The 19013-nt window shown below is 42.6% G+C and overlaps 4 protein-coding genes across 8 annotated transcripts in view; 2 read left to right on the top strand and 2 right to left on the bottom strand.

Annotated features, from left to right (window-relative positions):
* The window catches only part of LOC117567239 (protein furry), a 70537-nt gene extending 68019 nt beyond the window's left edge, over positions 1–2518 (top strand). For all 5 annotated transcript variants that reach the window (XM_034247078.2, XM_034247087.2, XM_034247081.2 and 2 more), the window contains 4 exons: positions 576–1532; positions 1595–1843; positions 1906–2269; positions 2334–2518. In XM_034247078.2, the coding sequence (XP_034102969.1) occupies positions 576–1532; positions 1595–1843; positions 1906–2269; positions 2334–2515 (1752 nt within the window). In that variant the 3' untranslated portion in view covers positions 2516–2518. The remainder of the gene's footprint in view (positions 1–575; positions 1533–1594; positions 1844–1905; positions 2270–2333) is intronic.
* Positions 2519–2855: 337 nt separating this feature from the next.
* On the bottom strand, positions 2856–4436 carry LOC117567242 (peptidyl-prolyl cis-trans isomerase D). The gene is made up of 4 exons (XM_034247089.2): positions 4226–4436; positions 3892–4136; positions 3515–3835; positions 2856–3454 (listed from the first exon to the last, which is right to left on the bottom strand). Exons 1-4 carry the CDS (start codon positions 4320–4322, stop codon positions 2960–2962), a joined length of 1158 nt encoding a protein of 385 aa, XP_034102980.1. The 5' UTR covers positions 4323–4436; the 3' UTR covers positions 2856–2959.
* A 663-nt stretch (positions 4437–5099) lies between these two features.
* On the top strand, positions 5100–6914 carry LOC117569882 (odorant receptor 67b). Its single transcript, XM_034251221.2, has 10 exons — positions 5100–5236; positions 5309–5408; positions 5470–5608; positions 5666–5857; positions 5922–6026; positions 6089–6257; positions 6313–6418; positions 6470–6571; positions 6624–6779; positions 6834–6914. The coding sequence occupies exons 1-10, from the start codon at positions 5100–5102 to the stop codon at positions 6888–6890; spliced, it is 1263 nt and encodes a 420-aa protein (XP_034107112.1). The 3' UTR covers positions 6891–6914.
* LOC117571755 (laminin subunit gamma-1) lies at positions 6899–18827 on the bottom strand. Its single transcript, XM_034254105.2, has 10 exons — positions 18730–18827; positions 15009–15413; positions 13993–14126; positions 13804–13931; positions 12370–12984; positions 11225–11636; positions 8577–11165; positions 8122–8458; positions 7763–8063; positions 6899–7704 (listed from the first exon to the last, which is right to left on the bottom strand). Exons 2-10 carry the CDS (start codon positions 15207–15209, stop codon positions 7493–7495), a joined length of 4929 nt encoding a protein of 1642 aa, XP_034109996.1. The 5' UTR covers positions 15210–15413; positions 18730–18827; the 3' UTR covers positions 6899–7492.
* Positions 18828–19013: the final 186 nt, after the last annotated feature.

The raw sequence follows: 19013 nt of genomic DNA, 5'->3' as shown, positions 1-19013 counted from the left end.
ATGTTTTAGATTTCATCATGTGAAATCCTTACATTTCATGTCTTTTTTTTTTTTTTTGTCTAAGCCCCAAGAGTCGTAAGGATGTGGAAATATTAATTTCTTATGAATCTTTTGTTAACGTTCTAATTATTTCTTAAAAACATTCCTGTAAACCTTCCACTTTTCTTGTGCAACACTTCGGAATTGGTGAGAACTCAAACATGCTTGCTCCCCAATTTATAATTTCCTGTTCAGTTACCCCACCACACCCCTGCGTTTTATTTCATTTCGTTTTGTTTCATTTCCATTGCGTTCCGTGCCTGTGAATGCGCATGTGTGTTTTTTTCAAACTGTACGTTTCGTTTTCTTGTTTTAACTTTAACACGATCAGTCGTTGAGCACGTCACTTCTAACGGGATCGATTGCGACCAGACAAAGCGTAAGCTGTCCAGTCTACTATTTATATCTATATAAATGTACTATATATATCTGTATCTGTATATCTTATATTAATCATTTTCTTAGATCGATTTGAGTGTTTTTTTTGTTGCATGTTTTAATTACAATGTTACTAACGTATTTCTGATAATATGCAGGTTATATTTAGCCAATCGTCGGATCTTATGGAGCGTCAATCTTCGGCCGCCTCCTCCACCGAGGAAACATCAGGTCCACAAGGTGATCTTAGCAGCGGATCTCGACGCGATGACGGACAGCCCGATTTCACCGTGTTCAAGGACTTTGACTTCCTGGAGTACGAGGACAGCATTGCTGGAGAGTCAACGGACAACTTTAACTGGGGCGTGCGACGTCATCAGTTTGTTGGCGATGAGGAATGCTTGAATTGTGGCAGTGGCATCGGTGGCTCCATCAAGGGAGGCCATTCTTCAGCGCTGGAGGATAGCTTCAGCGATAAGACGCCCATTTTGAGCAAACGCAAGCGACAAACCGCCGATGATTCTTCCGATGAGGAGGGCGAATCGGAATCTCCGCTCGACGACGATCATCGTCAGTCGTTCTTGAAGAACTGCTTTAGCGCCGTGCCGCCCACATCTTTGAGTCTGCGCGAGCGTCGGCGTCGCAACTCAGTGTCGCGTAGCGATACCAGTGGCTCAAGTGCTGGAGATTTGGGTGATATCACACCCTGCAATGCCTCGCCCCATCTGCAGGGCATCATTCGCTTTGGTGCCGCAATACGCGATGAGGCCGAGGAGAATTGGCGACGTCAGTTGCAATCGATGCTTGTTAATCAGCCATCGGCACACACCTCGGAGCTGTTGATGCAATTGTATCGACTGATCAAGGAGCTAACCTTCAAGACAATCAGTATATCGAAGGAGGCAAAGAAGTTCTTCACAGGCATCGGATCGCAATTGGGCAATCGCATATCGCTCTTCACAGATCTGTTGAGCTCTCGCGCAGATCCGCCGCGTGTTTGGTGCAGCGAACTGCAGACAACGACGCCCAAGTTGTTTGAAATGCTGCGTTTTAATGTGCTCGAGGTGCAGGAGCATCTTGAGACGTTCTTCGATCGCAAGGATCAGGTGTTGGAGGTGAGTTTAATTAACTTTAATTTTAATTGAAAAGCATTTTAATTGTTTTAATTCTTTTGCAGTGTTTGGATGCGGTGAAAACTTCGTGCAAGTTGTCGCTGTTCAATGAATCGGATGTCGCTGCTTCCGGCTTGGAGATGCCCAGCAGCAGCTCGAGCATTGCCTATATGCCTTTTGATCCTGCCTCCACGGAGGTGGTGCTCGATCTGGGCCGTTCCTTGTACAAACTAATGTTCCAGCTGTTGCTGCTGATCGAATCAAATCATAAAATATCCTCGAATGTGGTCAATCATTTTCGTGTTAACGAAGACGTAAGTGAATCAATCTTTTGAGGCACATTTTGAACTTTCATAACTTGTTTTTGCTCTTGCAGATGCATGACATATCCGATCTTTATGCCTTGGTGCGCGATGCATTGGTGCGTTGCACCACGGAAGCAGAGCTCGATTGCCTGGAATCATCCACCTCTACTGAGGGTGAACATACGCCGACGCCGTCGCCTGGCTTGCCGATGACCCAGGAGGAGTTTGAGGCATCACTGCATGAGCATATTGGTCTTCAACGCTGGTCCAGCGCCATTTCACATGTGCGACAGTATCGACGTGTCTCTACGTTAAATGCAGGCGATCAAAGTCTGACCATTTTCAGCTATGGCAATATCGATAGTCGCATCAAATTCGACGAGATGACCATCATATTGAATGCTTATGCTCACAGCATTATGAAGGATCGAACAGGTTTGTTTACCAAAAATTACTTTAATATATTTCGAGAGAATGCTAATCAATTGGTTCTTTGCAGAGGACTTCATTGTGTCCAAATCCGACTCGGAGCTGTTTGAGGTGTACGCAATACTCTCGGAGAACTTGTATCACGTGTCCAGCGCCTTGACCAACATGGAAATCAACATGAAGAGCTATCACATGGGCGCCGGATCAAACAATTTGCATCGCAGCGAACAAGATATTGTGACAAATCTTTAAATTTAAAACAAATGGAACTTCTACATATGGCTAAACTTAGTGCAGGATTAAGCTCATTTTGATATGCTATCTAATCAAATAAATAGTTGTTAGTATTTAAGCAGCATTATTATATAGGCACTACTATCCCACTATCATTCAGTTGAGAGAGAGAGTTGATAAATCATTATTGTGAACAAATGTGTTTTTTAGGGTACGAATACGATACAATTACATAATATACTTACATATACGATAAATACATATAACAGCTATGGCAATTAGTTTTTGTGGCGAAACCCAATGGAACAATTTGCAATATCGTATGTTTTTTTGTATAAAATAAAAACATTTAATTATAAAGTATTGATGTCATTTCGATCCACATTGAACACATGGACAGCTTACACTAAAAGTAGAGCAAAATTTTCAACTTGTACAAAATATTCAAAAAATGTCCCCTAACTAATTGAACAGTTTCTTGAGCGCTTTTCGTTGCTGTTTATTGTATTCGGCCAACAGCTGCTTGGCACTGTTCAGTTCGTTCAGGATCTGTTTGTTCTCCGGTAGCAATTTGTGGGCATGCTTCAGGTCCTTGATAGCCTCTTCATAGTTTCGCATGGCACTTTGCGCTTGGCCGCGTCTATAGAACGCCTTGCTGCAATTGGGATCCAGACGTATAGCCTCTGAGCATTCGTATTTGGCATACTGATAATTCTCTAGTTTCAGCTCCACGGCAGCCATGTTGATGTTGTTCACCACTGAGAAGTCGTCGAGCTTACGTAGATCCGTGTCATCAGGGCAGCCTTTGAGTTGCTGCCAGTCGAAGTTCTTGCGCAGCATGGTGTAGTAACGATTCGCCTTGCGGTATTTGGCACGTGCTTCATGATATCTGCCCAGCTGAAAGAAGTGATTACCCGATTGCCGCAAGCCCGTGAGCAGCTGAACTGTAGCGTCGGACTGCAAGATAGACAGTTGTATAAACTTTATAGTGATTATGTAACAGATGCTGCAACTCACAGTTGGCTTGGTGAATTTGCCCGTCCAATCTTGTGGATATGGTGGCAGTTTGTCTGTTGTCTCATCATTGCAGTCTACTCCCCAATCCGTGTCTGGTGCTAGTTCGCCACAATCGCTGATCATAATGTCCACCGTGGGATGTGCATCATCCGTGCAGTTCTGCTCCATTTCGGCCACAATGCCGAGGCCACGTAGCACACGACCCACAACAACATTTGTGCCATTAAGGTTTTCGCAGCCAACGGCTGTGATGAAGAACTGTGAGTTGTTGGTGTGTGGCTTGCCATAGTTGGCCATGCTGACGACGCCTTCGTCATTGTGCTACAGAGTGAAAAGATGAGATGTGTCTCTTGTTGATTGCCTGCTCACTAACTCACCGTCAGTTCAAAGTTCTCGTCCTCGAAGAGTGGTCCATAGATGCTCTCGCCGCTGGTGCCATCATTGTGGACCAGATCGCCGCCTTGGACGGCAAATACTCGCTTGATGGTGTGGAAGCGTGTGCCCTTGTAGTGCAGTGGTTGCCCCAGCTGCCCGATGCCACGTTCTCCTGTGCACAGGGCACGGAAATTTTCCGCTGTCTTTGGCACAACATCCTTGCGCAGTTCAATTATCATGCGTCCCGCTGCGCAAAAGTAAATATACACACACGCAAACACACACAGTAATTATTATGTAGGTCAAGTAGAGATTGTGCGACTTTGTTTTGCTTACCGCTTTCCTGGCCAATGGTGATATCTAAATACACCAAGGGATTCGTCGCCTTCACGGGCTGTAGCAGCTTGTGTTGCGTTGCATCCATTTTTGTCATCTAGGCGCAGCTTTTTTGCCGACCAATCGCGATTCCAAACAATATTGAGCCAACTTTAAATTAAGTAAACAAATGGCATACGATTTACACTTGAACCACGACCAGTGCTGCCCATAAACTTTATTGTGTTTGCAGCAACAGCTGATTGGGGCTGCTAACTGCGCGCAAATTGGTTGCTGTGGCGCAAGCCGTTAAATATTTGAATTGTTGTGCTACACATACGAGTTAATTTATTAAAATTGTATTTCAATAGTATTGTAAATGAAAGTAATTAATAGTATAATCTATTATATTTTGTTGTGTAATATGCAAAGTGAACCCTAATAAAGAAATAAAAGATTAAAAATTACTTTAAAACATTATACAATATAAAACTTATTTTCGATTTTATTGGGCTATTGAATATTTTCTCATAAGCTTAAAATAAATGAAGTTTTGTATATTCCCTTAGCTAAAGAATCAGTTCTACTACATTGTCTTTGTCTCTTTAAAGTAATTAAATCATTTTTCAGGTTGACTTTACTTGTTTCGAATTTTCCCCTTTCGTTTCCGTTTGTTCCTACATTTTTAATGTTTTCACGTTCCGCCCACAAAATTTTCATAGTTATTTTAGCTTCATTGAACAAGAGTTGCACAATGTCCATAAGCAATAAAGCAATTTACCCAAAAGCAACCGTATAATTTACTACTAATTGAGCCAAGAACCCCCTTAGAAAAAATGCTATAAAAGAATGCATTGGAGCAGCTCCTTCAGCAGTTTCACTTTCGCCCTTCAAAATGCAGAACATACTGGATCAGGAGTTGCAGCTGATTGACGACTTGCCCAAGCCAGGACTCACCTGGGTGGAATACAGCGCCTACGCATTGGGAATTAACATAGCGCCAAGGAAACGAAGTTCGCGTCCCTGCGGATTGTGAGTTTTCACAATTAATAATCAGAATTATATATAATTGATTTTATATAATATTTATTTATTATTTTATAGCCTAAGAGTATTTGCTTTGCTAGTGAATTTAAGCATTATATATAGCCTCATTCAATTCATCATGGAAAATTACACGGTGTCCTTTGAAGCTTATGTGGAGGTCAGAAGACAGAAAAAGTAAAACAGAAGATATTAGTATGATCTCTGCTTTCTTCTCGCAGGCTGTTCTACTTTCTTTTCAGCTTTCGGTGGGATTAGTAAAAATGATGTACTTTCACAATTATATGGATTCTTGTGCGGAACTTGTATACACCACCGAAACAGGTGATGTGCTCAAGAACTTGGGGCTGTTTGAATTGGGTGCGTTAAAATGTTTTATTAAGTAAAAAATACGTAATTGATTTCTTTTCTATAAAGATTTACCCAATAAACGGATATTACGCAAGTCACTGGGTTCCATATTATCCAAAAACTGGCAAGATATTGATCGACAGGTCATGTTCTTTTTTAAGATTGTCTGCATGCCTGTGCTGTACTATACAATGCGACCCTACTTTCAATATGTCTACGATTGTTACATAATACACGACACTTGTGAGATGACTTTAAGTAGGTTTGATTACCATTAACTACAAATATGTTGTTATAATGTTTATGGTACTTTAATCTATAGCTTATCCAGCAATTGTGCCATTTATAAAGCTGGGCAAATACGAGTTTCCCTCGTATTCCGTTCGTTTTTTCCTGCTACAGTCTGGACCCTTTTGGTGTTTCTTTGGTAGGGCGCGCACTGGTTCTAATTGAAAATTTCTTTTAATTTAGAACTATTGTCTCCCTTAGCTGTATTTGGCTTCAACAGTCTGTTTGTTGTGCTCACCAGATACGAGGCGTGTCTTATAAAGATTCTACGTTATTTGGTGCAACACTCTACATGCGATTCGGTGGTTCCAAAGTCTTTAAGAGTGCCTTATTTACGCTGCTGTGCTCGACTCTTTGCACGCATCTCAAGGTAATATTTATAAAATATATCTTAAACAATTTCAATTGTCTAATATCTTTTGCAGACATCATGCCCAAATCGAGAACCTCTTCAAATACATCATTCTTGTACAATGCGTCATAAGCAGCATCTTGATATGCATGTTGCTTTATAAGATCAGCACTATTATGGTAGGTTAAAAGCTGATTTATCTGGTCACAGATACTAAATTATTTTTCTAGGAAGTGGGCTGGGTTTGGATGGGCATGATTATGGTCTATTTGGTAACTATAACTCTTGAAATCAGTTTATACAATGTCAATGCTCAAAAAGTAGAAACGCAGGTAAGTAAAACAGTCTTTCAATAAAAATTTGACTTCAAAGTAGACTTTTCAGAGCGAATTACTCTTCTACGATTGGTATAACTGTGCCTGGTATAATGAATCCGAAGACTTTAAGTTCATCATCAAGCTGATGCTGATGTTCTCTAGAAAAACGTTTGTGCTCAGCGTGGGCGGATTTACAAATTTGTCACACAAGTTTCTGGTGCAGGTGAGTTGAAGTGTTAAATTGCTGGAAAAAAATTTAAATTATAACACTTTGCAGGTCTTTCGCACCAGTGGAAATTTCTTTCTACTGTTGAGAAACATGAATAACAAATAAGCATAAATTACATTTATAGATTACAACGTTGGAAAACTTTTATTAATCGTATTTTTAAGGTAAATCGACTTAAACACAGTGAAAATATTGTAATTGGCACATTAAACGTAGATGAAAAATATGTTAATATATGTACGTAATAGAGTAGAATAGTTTTGGGATATATATTTAAAGAAATGCAATTGATTTGGAGAGGATTGCTTGAGGGAATTGTACACGGCACAGTTTTCAATATATAATACAGTCGTCCATGGCTGGATTGAATTTAAAGCACAATTGGCAGTTAAGAACATTTTAAAGTTGGGCATCATGCTTCGATATAATCAATGATGTATATGACTGATGCATTAAAGCTTAACATTTCTTAGTTTTGTTTATCTGGTTTCTCGTTTTGTTTTTGTTTCTCTTCTTTTACTAAACACAATATTTCAGCTATAAGACTAAAACTCTATAATTTCATTCAACGGCTAAGGGCTAATTCGATTTGCGATATGCGATTTCCGATTTCGACTTTGATTTGTTCGTCTTCGCCTGGTACTTAGATGTTAATTGAAGTAGTTGGTAGTTGGTAGTGCATTCATTATTTTAATTAGTGTAGATGTCTACGGCTCTAGACGATTGCGTCTAAAGCAACCTGCGGGCAGTGCTTCTGATATTTGGCGAATGTTTGCCACCTCGTTCTCCAGATCGATCAGTTCGTCACCATATTTATCGATCAGTTTCTTTTGTATATTGCGCTGTTCTCGATACTTTTCGATGCGTCCCGTTAGATTCACGCGATTGATATCGCTCTCCACCACACTCAGACGATTCTCTGCATTGCAAAATTGAATTAGTGTATAAATTTTTTACTTCTTTGAAGTTATTCTTACCCAATTTATCCAAATCTGCGGTGTTGATATCCTTGAGGTTCTCCAGCTCATCCTTGATGGCGGACAGCTCGGCGTTGGCCTTTTCAATTTGCTTCTGAGCATCCTGCGTGTTGGCCTTGGCTTGACCCACCTTGCGCTTGGCATCGTCCACCAGATTATCATCTTTGGTTGAATTGTCCTCCAGGAGGAAGATGTTCATTTCCGTCAGCTTGACGCGACCATTCAGTTGATCAGCCTCATCGCGCAGCTTACGTGCTGCCACCTTGGTCTCATTGGCCTTGCGACGAATCAACTCTGCATCCTGTGGAATGGTATATGATGTAAGTAATGGGACAATCACCGATATTTGCTTGTCTTACCTTAGATGCTTGTTCGGCATACTTCTCCTGTGCCTCTTGTGCATTGTTCTTGGCCTCATTGGCGTTCTTGTTGGCACCCTCCAAGGCATTGGCCGCCTGGTTGATCAGAGTGCGTGCATGATTAATGTCCTGCTCAATGTTGGGCACCAATTCCATCGCCTGAGCCGCCTTTTCCGAGGAGCGCTGCACATCAGACTGGAAGCCGGCAAGCTTGGTGTAAGTGTTGTTGGCCTCCTTGAGCGTATTGTCGCCTTGCTCCACAGCCTTGGTGGCACGCTCATGTGCTGCCTTGGCACGTGCAAGCAGCTCAATGTCGTCCTTCTTTTGGGTATCGGCGCTGAGGAAAGGAAAATTACGTATACGCATTATTAGTCAGCTGTTGTCAACATATTATTCCATATTACAAATGGAATTCAAGTGAAATGTATATAAAAGGATTATAAGACTCGACTTACCGTTGAAGCACCACTTGGGCCAGCTTGCTTTCGGTAGCAAATTCGTCGAAGATATTGCCATTGGCGTCGGACAAGTCGTTGATCTGCTTGAGCAGCAAGTCGGCACGTTCGTTGGCCGCAACCGCCTCCTGCTTCAACTTAGCGATGTCAATGTCCGGCTGTGTCTGACGATTGACATCGTTGAGTAGCGTGAGAGCCGCATCGTAGACTTCGTTGGCCTTGCGCAACGCCTCCTTAGAGGTTTGAGCAACGGCGCCCAGCGATTGCTTCACCTGATCGAGCTCGAGTCGCACTTCGGAGCGCAATTCGACGCCCACCTTTTGCTGCAGATCAATGGCATTCTTGGCCAACAGATGCGCCTTTTCTACGGCATCCTTGGCGTCCTTGGCATTCTTCAGATCGTACTGTGCCTCCGACTCCAAGCGATCGGCAAGAGCGCGTGCATCACGCGATATATCGGAGATTTGCTCGGACTGCTCGCCAAATTCCACGGACTTATTCTTGGCCTTGGCCAGCGCTTGAGCTCCCTCATCGTTCAGCAGATCCAAAGCCTGTTGCAGTTGCTTCTTGGCGTCGTCGATAATATCGTGCAGTTGCGTGTAATTGCTGCGTGCCTTGACAATCTCATCGTTGGCATTCTTCTGCAGAGCATCGGCGCTCTCTAAATGGCCACGCATGCTGTCCAGGCGGTTGTGCAGATCGTTGATCACCTCCACATAGGTCTGTCCCCCTTCACCCGAGCCCGAGCGTGCATCCTGTGCCAAAACGGCAACCTTATCCTGCACAGCGCGCAGCTTGCCCTCAAACTCTTCATCGTTGGTAACAGGAGTGCGAGCGATTTCGTCGAGAGTGGAACTCAAATTTTTCAGCTTGTCGCGATGCACATTGGCCGCATCCTGCACCAGATTGTAGCAGTCGGGACAGTCCACGCAGCCGCGATGACGATCGTATTTGTTTTCCTTGCAACGGTCGCAACGATGTCCCTCGACATTGTCGTTGCACGGACACTGACCCGTCTGATCGCACTGGTAGCCCTGTGAGCCACTCGCATCGCACTCGCAGGATTTACAGCCATCCACGGAGAAGCCAAAGTAATAGTTCTCACACTGATCACAACGCACACCAACCACACCCGGTTTGCAGTGACACTGTCCAGTGAGTCGATCACAGGTGGAGTTATAGCTGCCCACAGGATCGCACAAACAGTTCTCGCAACCATTGCCCGAGCGAATGTTAAAGTAACCTGGTTGACACTCGCCACAGTCGCGTCCAATCACATTGGGCTTGCACTGACACTGTCCAGTGACCTGATCGCAACGCGAGATGCTCTTCTCGTCCTGCTCGGTGCCAGCAGCATAGCAACTGCAGCGATCACACTTGCCATGCGGCAGCGCCAAAGGATCACCGAAGTGTCCGGGCAGACACTGATCACAGTGCTGGCCAGCGGTATTATGAATACACTTCAGGCACTCACCGGTGGTGCGATTGCAGTTGCCCACCGCATTGGGATCCACATTGCCATTACAGTCGCAGCTCTTGCAGGTCTGAACCGCACCCAGCAAACCAGTTGGATCGCCATAGAAGCCATCGCTGCACTGTTCGCAACGCGAGCCAAAGTAACCCACCGGACACTCGGTACAGATGACGGTATCACCATTGATCTGCAGACAGGCGCCATCGTTGGGGCACGGACAACGCTTGCAGTCGTTGGGAGTGCCGCCCAAGGCGTTGCCATAGTAGCCCTTGGCACACTGATCACAGTTGTCGCCTTGCGTGTTGTGCTGACAGATGCAGCTGCCCGTCTCCGAGTCACAAATGTCCGCATGGCCATGACAATCGCAGGGAATGCAAGGCATGAAAGGTCCACCACGTGCGGGACTGTGGCGATAGCGGGGAGCGCAGGACTCGCAGAACTGTCCCAAATAACCCTCTGGGCATGTACACTGCTCAATCCAGGTGGCAGGTTTGCCGGCAGCGCCACGATGCGCCGTTTGCAGCTCCACATCATCGAGATTTGCTTCGCCCTGCACAGAGTAGGTAGCCCTGATCTTGATGGCCGTCAAATTGGACAATATGGAGAGGAAACCCCTAGCCGATTGACTTGGTTGCCACTGATAGTCGTGATGCTCGTGCAGGCGGAACTTGTATTCCTTGACGCCTTGATCAGGGATGCTGTTGCCTTGGGCAAAGATGGGCAGTGACACCTTGCTACCAGCACCCTCGAGAATGACATCGCTGGCACTGGTGCTAGGACCCACCTGGCCGACCAGTTGCAGCTTGAAGCTCAGATCACGATTGTAGGAGGCACGCTGATCGCCGAGGAAGCGATCGGGCGCCTGGAAGTAGACGTATTCATTGCCTTGAGCCGTGGTACCGATGCTGCGACTGTATTGATTGTACTTGATGTCGACATCGCGACGATTCGGATCAATAGCGGTCCAGCGTTCCTTGTGCTTGTTAAAGTTGGAGGTGACAGAGACCACAGAATAACCGGGAGCAGTCTGACACTCGGAGGTGTGGCCATAGCAGAAGCAGGGTGTGCAACCGAAGCGATTGCTGCGATCCAGATTGAAGAAGCCAGGTTTGCACCTAATGGAAAAAAAAGGTGTAAGAAACTGGGGTGATCTATTATAAATTGATTTGCTTACTCATTGCAGCGTCTGCCCTCTACGTTTTCCTTGCAGAAGCAAATGCCAGTCTCGGCATCGCAAGCTGGTGTGTTATCCTGTGAGCCCTGGGCATCACAGCCACAGGGTTGGCAACCATGTGGTCCGAACTGGAAGTAGTTGTTGGCACAGCGATCACACTTGTCGCCAGTCACGCCAGGCTTGCACTGACACTTGCCCTGGCTGTTGCACTGCAGCGAACGGGAACCAACGGGATCGCAGCCACAGTTCACACAGTAAGCGTTGTCACGCATATAGAAGTTCTCCTTGCAGTGCTCGCAGTTGGGTCCATCGCGATTGTCGCGACAGTCCAGACAATGACCACCGTGTCCCGTCAAATTGAACAGATTCGCATCGAAGTAGCATTTGTCCGCAAAGCCGTTACAGTTACAAGCTGTAATCAAATTAGAGTTGGAGTTAAGTAAATAATGACGTATTAAATTGATGAACAACTGAGATGCAATTAAAAGAGTAACGAGCTTAAAGTCAAATTCTTATCTGATTTACAGTTGATGTGATACCAGTGCACCATATCATTGCCACCAATGCGATTTGTGTTCAATGCATAATCGTAGGTCCAGCCATACCCTTTGGCCTGGACAACGAGGCAAAGAAGTTGCAACAAGTTGCACAGACGCAACATGACTGATTGACTGACTTAGCGCGACGATCACAAGCGCTAGCCACAAGTGGCATCTAACGGCAAAGCAGTCTGTCCTTATATAGAGCAAGTCACACTACAGTGGGGCAAATGCTATGAAAATTAAATTAATCTCTAATGCATTGAGTTAATGCTGCATAGCCTCTTAAAATATAATTTGGATTTAAATATAGAGAAGAGATAGGCTGTCCTTAGAGCATACTTCTTAATTTTATACACTTTACTTCACTTGCCAATTTAACTATACATATCTAGAATGAATTAAAAGATAAAAGTCGCTTCATTGAAATGTTTTTTTTTTTTTTATCAAGGAAAATTTATAAAATTAATTGTCACTAGAAAGAGGAAAGCGGATCTGAAAAATCAAAATTTTTCAAAATTTTCTTGCTATATTCTGAATATTTTTCACCACTGCGCACTGTGCAGCGTGCAACCAGTTCTGCAAAGCTGTGTTCTATTTGCTTACCTTTGCACTCGTTGACTTCGGTTGATGTTGCCCTCTTCCACTTGACGTCGTTGTAGAGCGGCAAGCAGCGATCACAGTCGGGTCCATCGGTGTTGTGGCGACACTCGCAGACGAGCGTGCGTTCGCCATGCATTCCTGTACTTGCCACACACTTACTTGCGTGGCCGTTGCACTTGCAACGAGCACCCACTGCAATATCACTGATGGCATAGAAGTAGGATTTCAACACTTGCGAATCGCCAAACAGTTCATCACCAAAGGTGTTCAAACGATCCAGCGTGATCCTAATATCGGTGGCCGTAACCCAGTCTTGCAATTCCAGACTGCGCTCAAAGTTGATGCCACTTGGGCGACCCTCGAGCGTTGAGAAGGCAATTTCACCATCAATCAAAGGCGAGATGTCGCTGTACTCGCTCGTGCAGAGAGCATGAGCCTCACCCTCGCCTTTGCGGATGGCACGGGAGTCGGGCAGCGAGTAAATGTCCCGACAGGTGGCGCTGTAGTACTGATAGGGTATCCAGGGTCCGTGTTCTGAGGTGCGTTTGTAGATCGTAAAGGACTCGGGACGTGGCGAGCGGAAAAGAATGCGCACATAGGTGATATCATACGATTTACCTGCGAACAGAGAAAGTATATAAATTAATAAAAGATATAATAAGATATAATAAAAGAAATAATATAAATAAAACAAGTAAGAAAGTTACAGTCGAGTGTGCTCGACTGTGAGATATCCGCTACCCATTTTTAATAAGGGCAAAATATTGCGGTATTATTTTCAAAATATACCGAAAATACTAAAAAATACTAAAAATATTCCAAATGGAATGTTTGGTATATCGATACAGGACACCATTAAAAATATACCATAGATGGCACAAAACACCAGATTGTCGGCCAAAGCAACTAAAAGCCCCAGTAAGTAGGCGTTTTTACCCATTCAAAAGTATTTTTTAAATAACTTCGACAATTTTTATCTGATCGCAACCCAATTTTCAGAAATCATAACTACTATAGTAATTATAGTATATACCAATTTACAACTCTAGCTTTAAAATTACGCTTGTTATTCGATTTTTTTGATTTGAGGGGGCGGAAGTGGGCGTGGCAAAAATTTGAAACAAACTTGATCTGCGTGCAAACATAACAAATGCTGTCGAAAGAAAATTATAGCTCTATCTCTTATAGTCTCTGAGATCTAGGTGTTCATACGGACGGACGGACAGACGGACAGACACACAGACGGGCAGACGGACATGGCTATATCGTCTCGGCTGTTGACGCTGATCAAGAATATATATACTTTATAGGGTCGGAGATGCCTCCTTCTACCTGTTACATACATTTCCTGCCGGCACTAAGTTATAATACCCTTCTACCCTATGGGTAGCGGGTATAAAAAAAGATGAATTTCGATTTTCAGTTATTTCTACTCACGTAAATGCAGCGTGAGATTGACATGGTTGGGATGTTGAATGCCCTCGAACATGGTCTCCGACTGCCACCACGATGGATTCTGTGGATCGTGCAGATCCGTAAGGAATGCGGGACTATGATCACCATAACTAAAATATAGATAAATATTTAAGTAAACACAACAACAAAGTGTATTATTTGTGACGTTACCTGCAGACGCCGCAGTTCTTGAGATTCGAGTTCATCATTTGCGTGCAGAAGTGATTGTCGCCCTGCTCGCCGCAAGTGTTTGTCGACTCGATTTGCAGTTGATAGGCAGCATTGATGAATTCCGGCAAGCATTTCTGGTGCAAAGAGAAGGCGAGAAAGAGCACATTAAGTATACGTTGCGTAGCGTTAATTGATAAGAGAAAGTAAGAGCATGAAATATGTCTAAGCGTGTGTGTGTGTTTGGGTGTGTTTTCACGCAATTTGTATTCATGTTAATTGAGTCAACAGCGCTCAATTGGTTTGCTTGTCTGCATTTGAATAAAACCGAGAGCAGCGGAACTATTGACCCAGCATACAATTCAATTGTGTGATCACAGACCACTTGTATTGTACTATGATTGCTAGAGTGAGCACTGGGTATTCTAATACGATTGATAGAGTTGTTTGTTGGATTATAGTATAATTGTTAGTTTAACTACCCTTTTTTGTAATCAGTTTGATAAAGAGTTTGTATTGCATTGTACAATGAATTTTATTGCGATGGAGAGACTACTGCGACTTCTATGTATGATTGATAAAGAGGTATTGATGATTGACGAAGTGACTATTGATTATAGTACTATACTTGGTAATAATGTGTCTTACAGTGATTTATAGACAGTTATATCTTGTATTATATTTTGATTGACAATCAAGTATTTTGATTGATAGAGTGACTACCAAGTATTGTGATCTGATTGATAGAGTGACTTAGTGCAATGAAATATTATTATCAATCAGGTATTCTAGTATAATTTATTGGGTATTGTATTCTAATTTATAAAGTCATTTATTGCATTGTATTATGATTGATTGGGTGACTACTGGGTATTGTGCTATGATTGACAATTTTAATATTGTACTAACACAGAACTTCTGGATATTCTTGTATGATTGATAGAGTGATTTATTGTATTGTACAATGATTGATAGAGTGATTTATTGTATTGTACTATGATTGATATCGTTTTTCTCACCTGCGGTCGGCCATAGGGATCGTAGCACTCCAGAGCAGGCATGAATGTCGTGCCTCGCAACTCGTGTCCTCCCGCTGAGTTGATGGGCTGCCGTTGCACGCCCCACGCCGCCGTTGCACAGTGGCAGAGCAGCATGCCAGCGAGCAGCAGACGCGCCATTGAGGAGGAGCCTAAGCTTAGACTCCGCCTGCTGCGCTTCATCGTGACTTTTGTGGTATCAATGGAGGGTCTTTGTTCTATGCACACTAGGATGACTCGCAAACACCTCGATCTCTGCGAGCTTATGTGTAATGTGCCAAGGTGGGTTTTATAATTTATTTTGTTTCTTGTGCTGGGATTTGCACTGTTAGAGCATAATTGCAGTTTTCAGTTAAACGTTGGCTGGTTTCGGAGCGGCTTCACACGCTGCAAAGTAAATGGAAAATGCACAATATATCATTAGCATCAGCATTAGCTAATCCCCCAAAATATATGCTTGGTATAGAGAACTTTTCAGAACACTTCCAGCACATGTGTTGTCCATATTGTCTGAGCGAGTTATTTCCGTTCAGAGCGTCCAGAGTGTATTATAGTTTTGCAAAGGCGTTTTTAATGCCATAACCTGAACAGATTAAATTAGAACAGTCTTGACCAGCTAACATATTTGACAGACTCTTTCTGATGCTAGCAACGCAAATAAAGATTGTAAATCCAATTGAGCTAATTTTATGTACATGCCAAGTAACAAAGCTGGCATAGTTTTAATAGAGTAGTTGAAGAAACCGCAACTATCTGTTAGGGTATTAATTTGGCGGCATTCCAAAGATCACTGTTGATCTTTGCTTGCTTTTAATTAGTTCGTTTGCCGGGCCAAAAACTGTTCATAAACACAAACTTTACTCAGTTCGTCAATAAGTAAGTTCCGAGATCTGTCTGTGAGTTCATTGAAGCTACAACAACAGCAACAACAACAATGATGGTATATTGTACTATAAACAAAACAAAGCAGAAAACCAAAAAGCGAAAAAAACTGCAAATGAAAATTTCAAATAGAAACAACAAAAATACATAAATAAACACAAACACACAGCCACACACATACTGTAAATGAACTCAAGCATTGCCCACAAAATTTGTGTTTCCGACTACAACTAATATATATGGTATGTATATGCAGTACTCCCCTCGACATCACCCGATTCTTCTCCCCTCTAGCATTGCCTGCTCCCTTGCCAACCGAAAAAAACAGTACAGCAGTTGCTCTAAGAAAACTTGAAATAATTCCAAGCGATGATTTCATCTACATACTCCGCCATATAGCACACACACACACAGACATTGTATCTAGATACATGTTTATATGTGCCTGTGTCTGGGGATAAGCGTGTAAACTTTGCAATTATTTAAGAACTTGCCACATGGGTCATGTGTGGAGAATGCTGAGTGCATATCGGTGCTATGTTTGGATGCACTCTGATTATTCTTAGCCAAGGTTAGATTCATTTAAGTCTCTGAATTCAGTTAAGGTTTGCTCAACTAATTAGCGAATATGCACAGTAAATTGTGTCTATTTACTTAGTAAAGCAGATTGAAGAAGATGATATCATAAATACTTATGACAGCACTGTGCCGCTTTTAGCCACACGCTAGATAAGTAGACTGAAATTAGAGCTCTTTTAAAAAAAAATTTGAGCGAAGAGCAATGCAACTGCAGGCAAGCGAAAAAAGGGAGTTCACAAGAATTTACCAGTTTCTTATGGTAAAATCCAGTATGAACATGTGACCGAATGGGAGATTAATACATTTTTAATGAATAATATAACATTTATACTTTATCATGAATGTATTTGTATAATCTGCAAAGTTCTGTAGTAGTTTTCATTTTAGTCATTTTCCTTTCATTTAGCACACTTTATTTTATTTATTTAAGGTCTTATGTATGAGTTCCATTTGATCACCAAACTGTCGATTGTTTGCACAAATTTTCTAATTTATTTTTATCAATTTTTATATACATATATTTAGCTTAGAGGGGTTGCTTCCCAGCAACGAGTACCCACACAAAGTTGAAACACTTTGTAGACTTAAGAGGATTTTTTATTTGTGTTTTTTTTTTGGTTAGTGATCGTTGGCTTATCAGCGACGTCGTCTCCGATTTTAAAACACAGAAACAGAAACTGTTTTATTTCGAAACCAAAATTAAGCACAAGAAATCTTTGGACTGTCGTCGGCGCCACATTTGATACACTTGTGCCTCAGATTTCGAGCTGAGCTGAGCTGGAACCCTTTGGGAATGAGTTCAGCTGAGGCCAAGACACAAACACATACACTTGTCATGTTCTAGAGATATTTAATATTAAATATTTCATACACAAGTCAATATATATGTGTGTAGTTGTGCGTTTATAAGTATGTATGTATATATAGCACGGAATGAACATCCGCTCCATTCAGATTTCAATTGTTGAGCTGCTGCTGCTGCTGCTGAGTTGAGTTGAGTTGCTGCCGCGATACGCGCCTATGAACACGAGTTCCTTTTGCGATAAGAATTTGGGGCTACGAACTAGTGTGTGCATAGTGTGTGCGATATGGTTATGGTATTATACGAGTATGTTATAGGCTGACCACAAGTTGACTTATGAGCAAACTGAGCAGATACAAAGACGATGGAAGACGACTTTAGCTCACGTTGTGTTTGTGTGTGGGTCTCAGTTTTGTTTGTGCGCTTTGAAACTGCGTTATTGTTTGGCACCTTTTGCTATTTATCTTTATTGAGGCGTTTGTTTTTATCAACTGCTTCACTACACTCACTCACGCACTCGCGCAGGTAGAAGAAAAGCAAACGAAATCACTCAAAAGAAACTGCACACTCGAGACGAGAGCGAACAACGCACGCTCAGATACTTTTTACGAAACTTGGTTGCTGTTGCTTTTGTTTTTGTTTTTGTTGTTACTCGACGCTGCACAGGGCACAACAAATACTGCGTTTATTTATGGCTTATTTTTGTTGTAGATACATTTAGTTTCTCTTGCCGCACACATGCTGCATTTGGAACATATTCCGTGATGCGTTTTCCAAAAACACAATTTTCGTCAGTTTATTTATAGTTTGCATTTGTGGCATGGGAAACCAACTGCTGCAACTGCATTTGCATTTTCATTTGCTTTCAATTTTTTGTTGTTTTTGTTTTTTTTTTTGGTTTTCGTATTTTTTTTGATCAAGTACCTTGCACTCACACACATGCACTTCTCACTTTTCTGCTGAATCGGGTTAAAGTTGGCAGTTTATATGGATTCATGTAGTTACGAGTACATTTCATTATTATCGTGCTTTTGCTCGTTGTCGTTGTTTCATTTGGTTGTTTTGTTGTAATTGTATCACTAGACTGAAGGCAAGAACCTTTTGAATCAACAGCCATTCACATATGCACACTCACTCCGTAGTCGCACTCACACACACACACACACTCATCCATGCACTACAAGATACTTTTTTATCTTGAGGTTTTCTTTTTGTCGCCAACAACAAGCAGCCGAAAACGACAATCAAAAAACACACACGAAAAAAAACATTACATACAAATTCGGAAGAGATCCAGAAGAAAACTTCACAGAGTCCACACTCCTCCACACCAGAAATCCACACACACACACATCCACACGCACACATAGATAGATACACACACACACAGAGAGTGGGGAACACAGCACTTTTCAGCGGCTATAGCGTAGTCGCACTTACTCCGCACAGAAGACCACAGGCAACCGCTAACGAGGACGTCCAATGCTCAACTGACTCTAGAGGAATGCGGCACGACTGCTCAGCGGTTTCTGTCTCAGTCTCAGTCTCTATCTCCGCCGTCTTCGTCTCGACGATTGTTGAGTGAAACTCTCTCTCTCTCTCGCTCTCAGCAAACGAATTGTATCTGTATCTCGACGTTGAGTATCTATAGTTGAGCGTGATCGTCTGCATGTTGCTCCCAAGCTTCTTAGCTTCGTCTGGAATCGTATTAACCCGGCAATTAT

This window comes from Drosophila albomicans, chromosome 3 (genome assembly GCF_009650485.2).
Source record: "Drosophila albomicans strain 15112-1751.03 chromosome 3, ASM965048v2, whole genome shotgun sequence".
NCBI lineage: Eukaryota > Metazoa > Arthropoda > Insecta > Diptera > Drosophilidae > Drosophila > Drosophila albomicans.
Note: the sequence above shows the minus strand (reverse complement) of the source record. Positions and strands in the feature narration are given on the sequence as shown.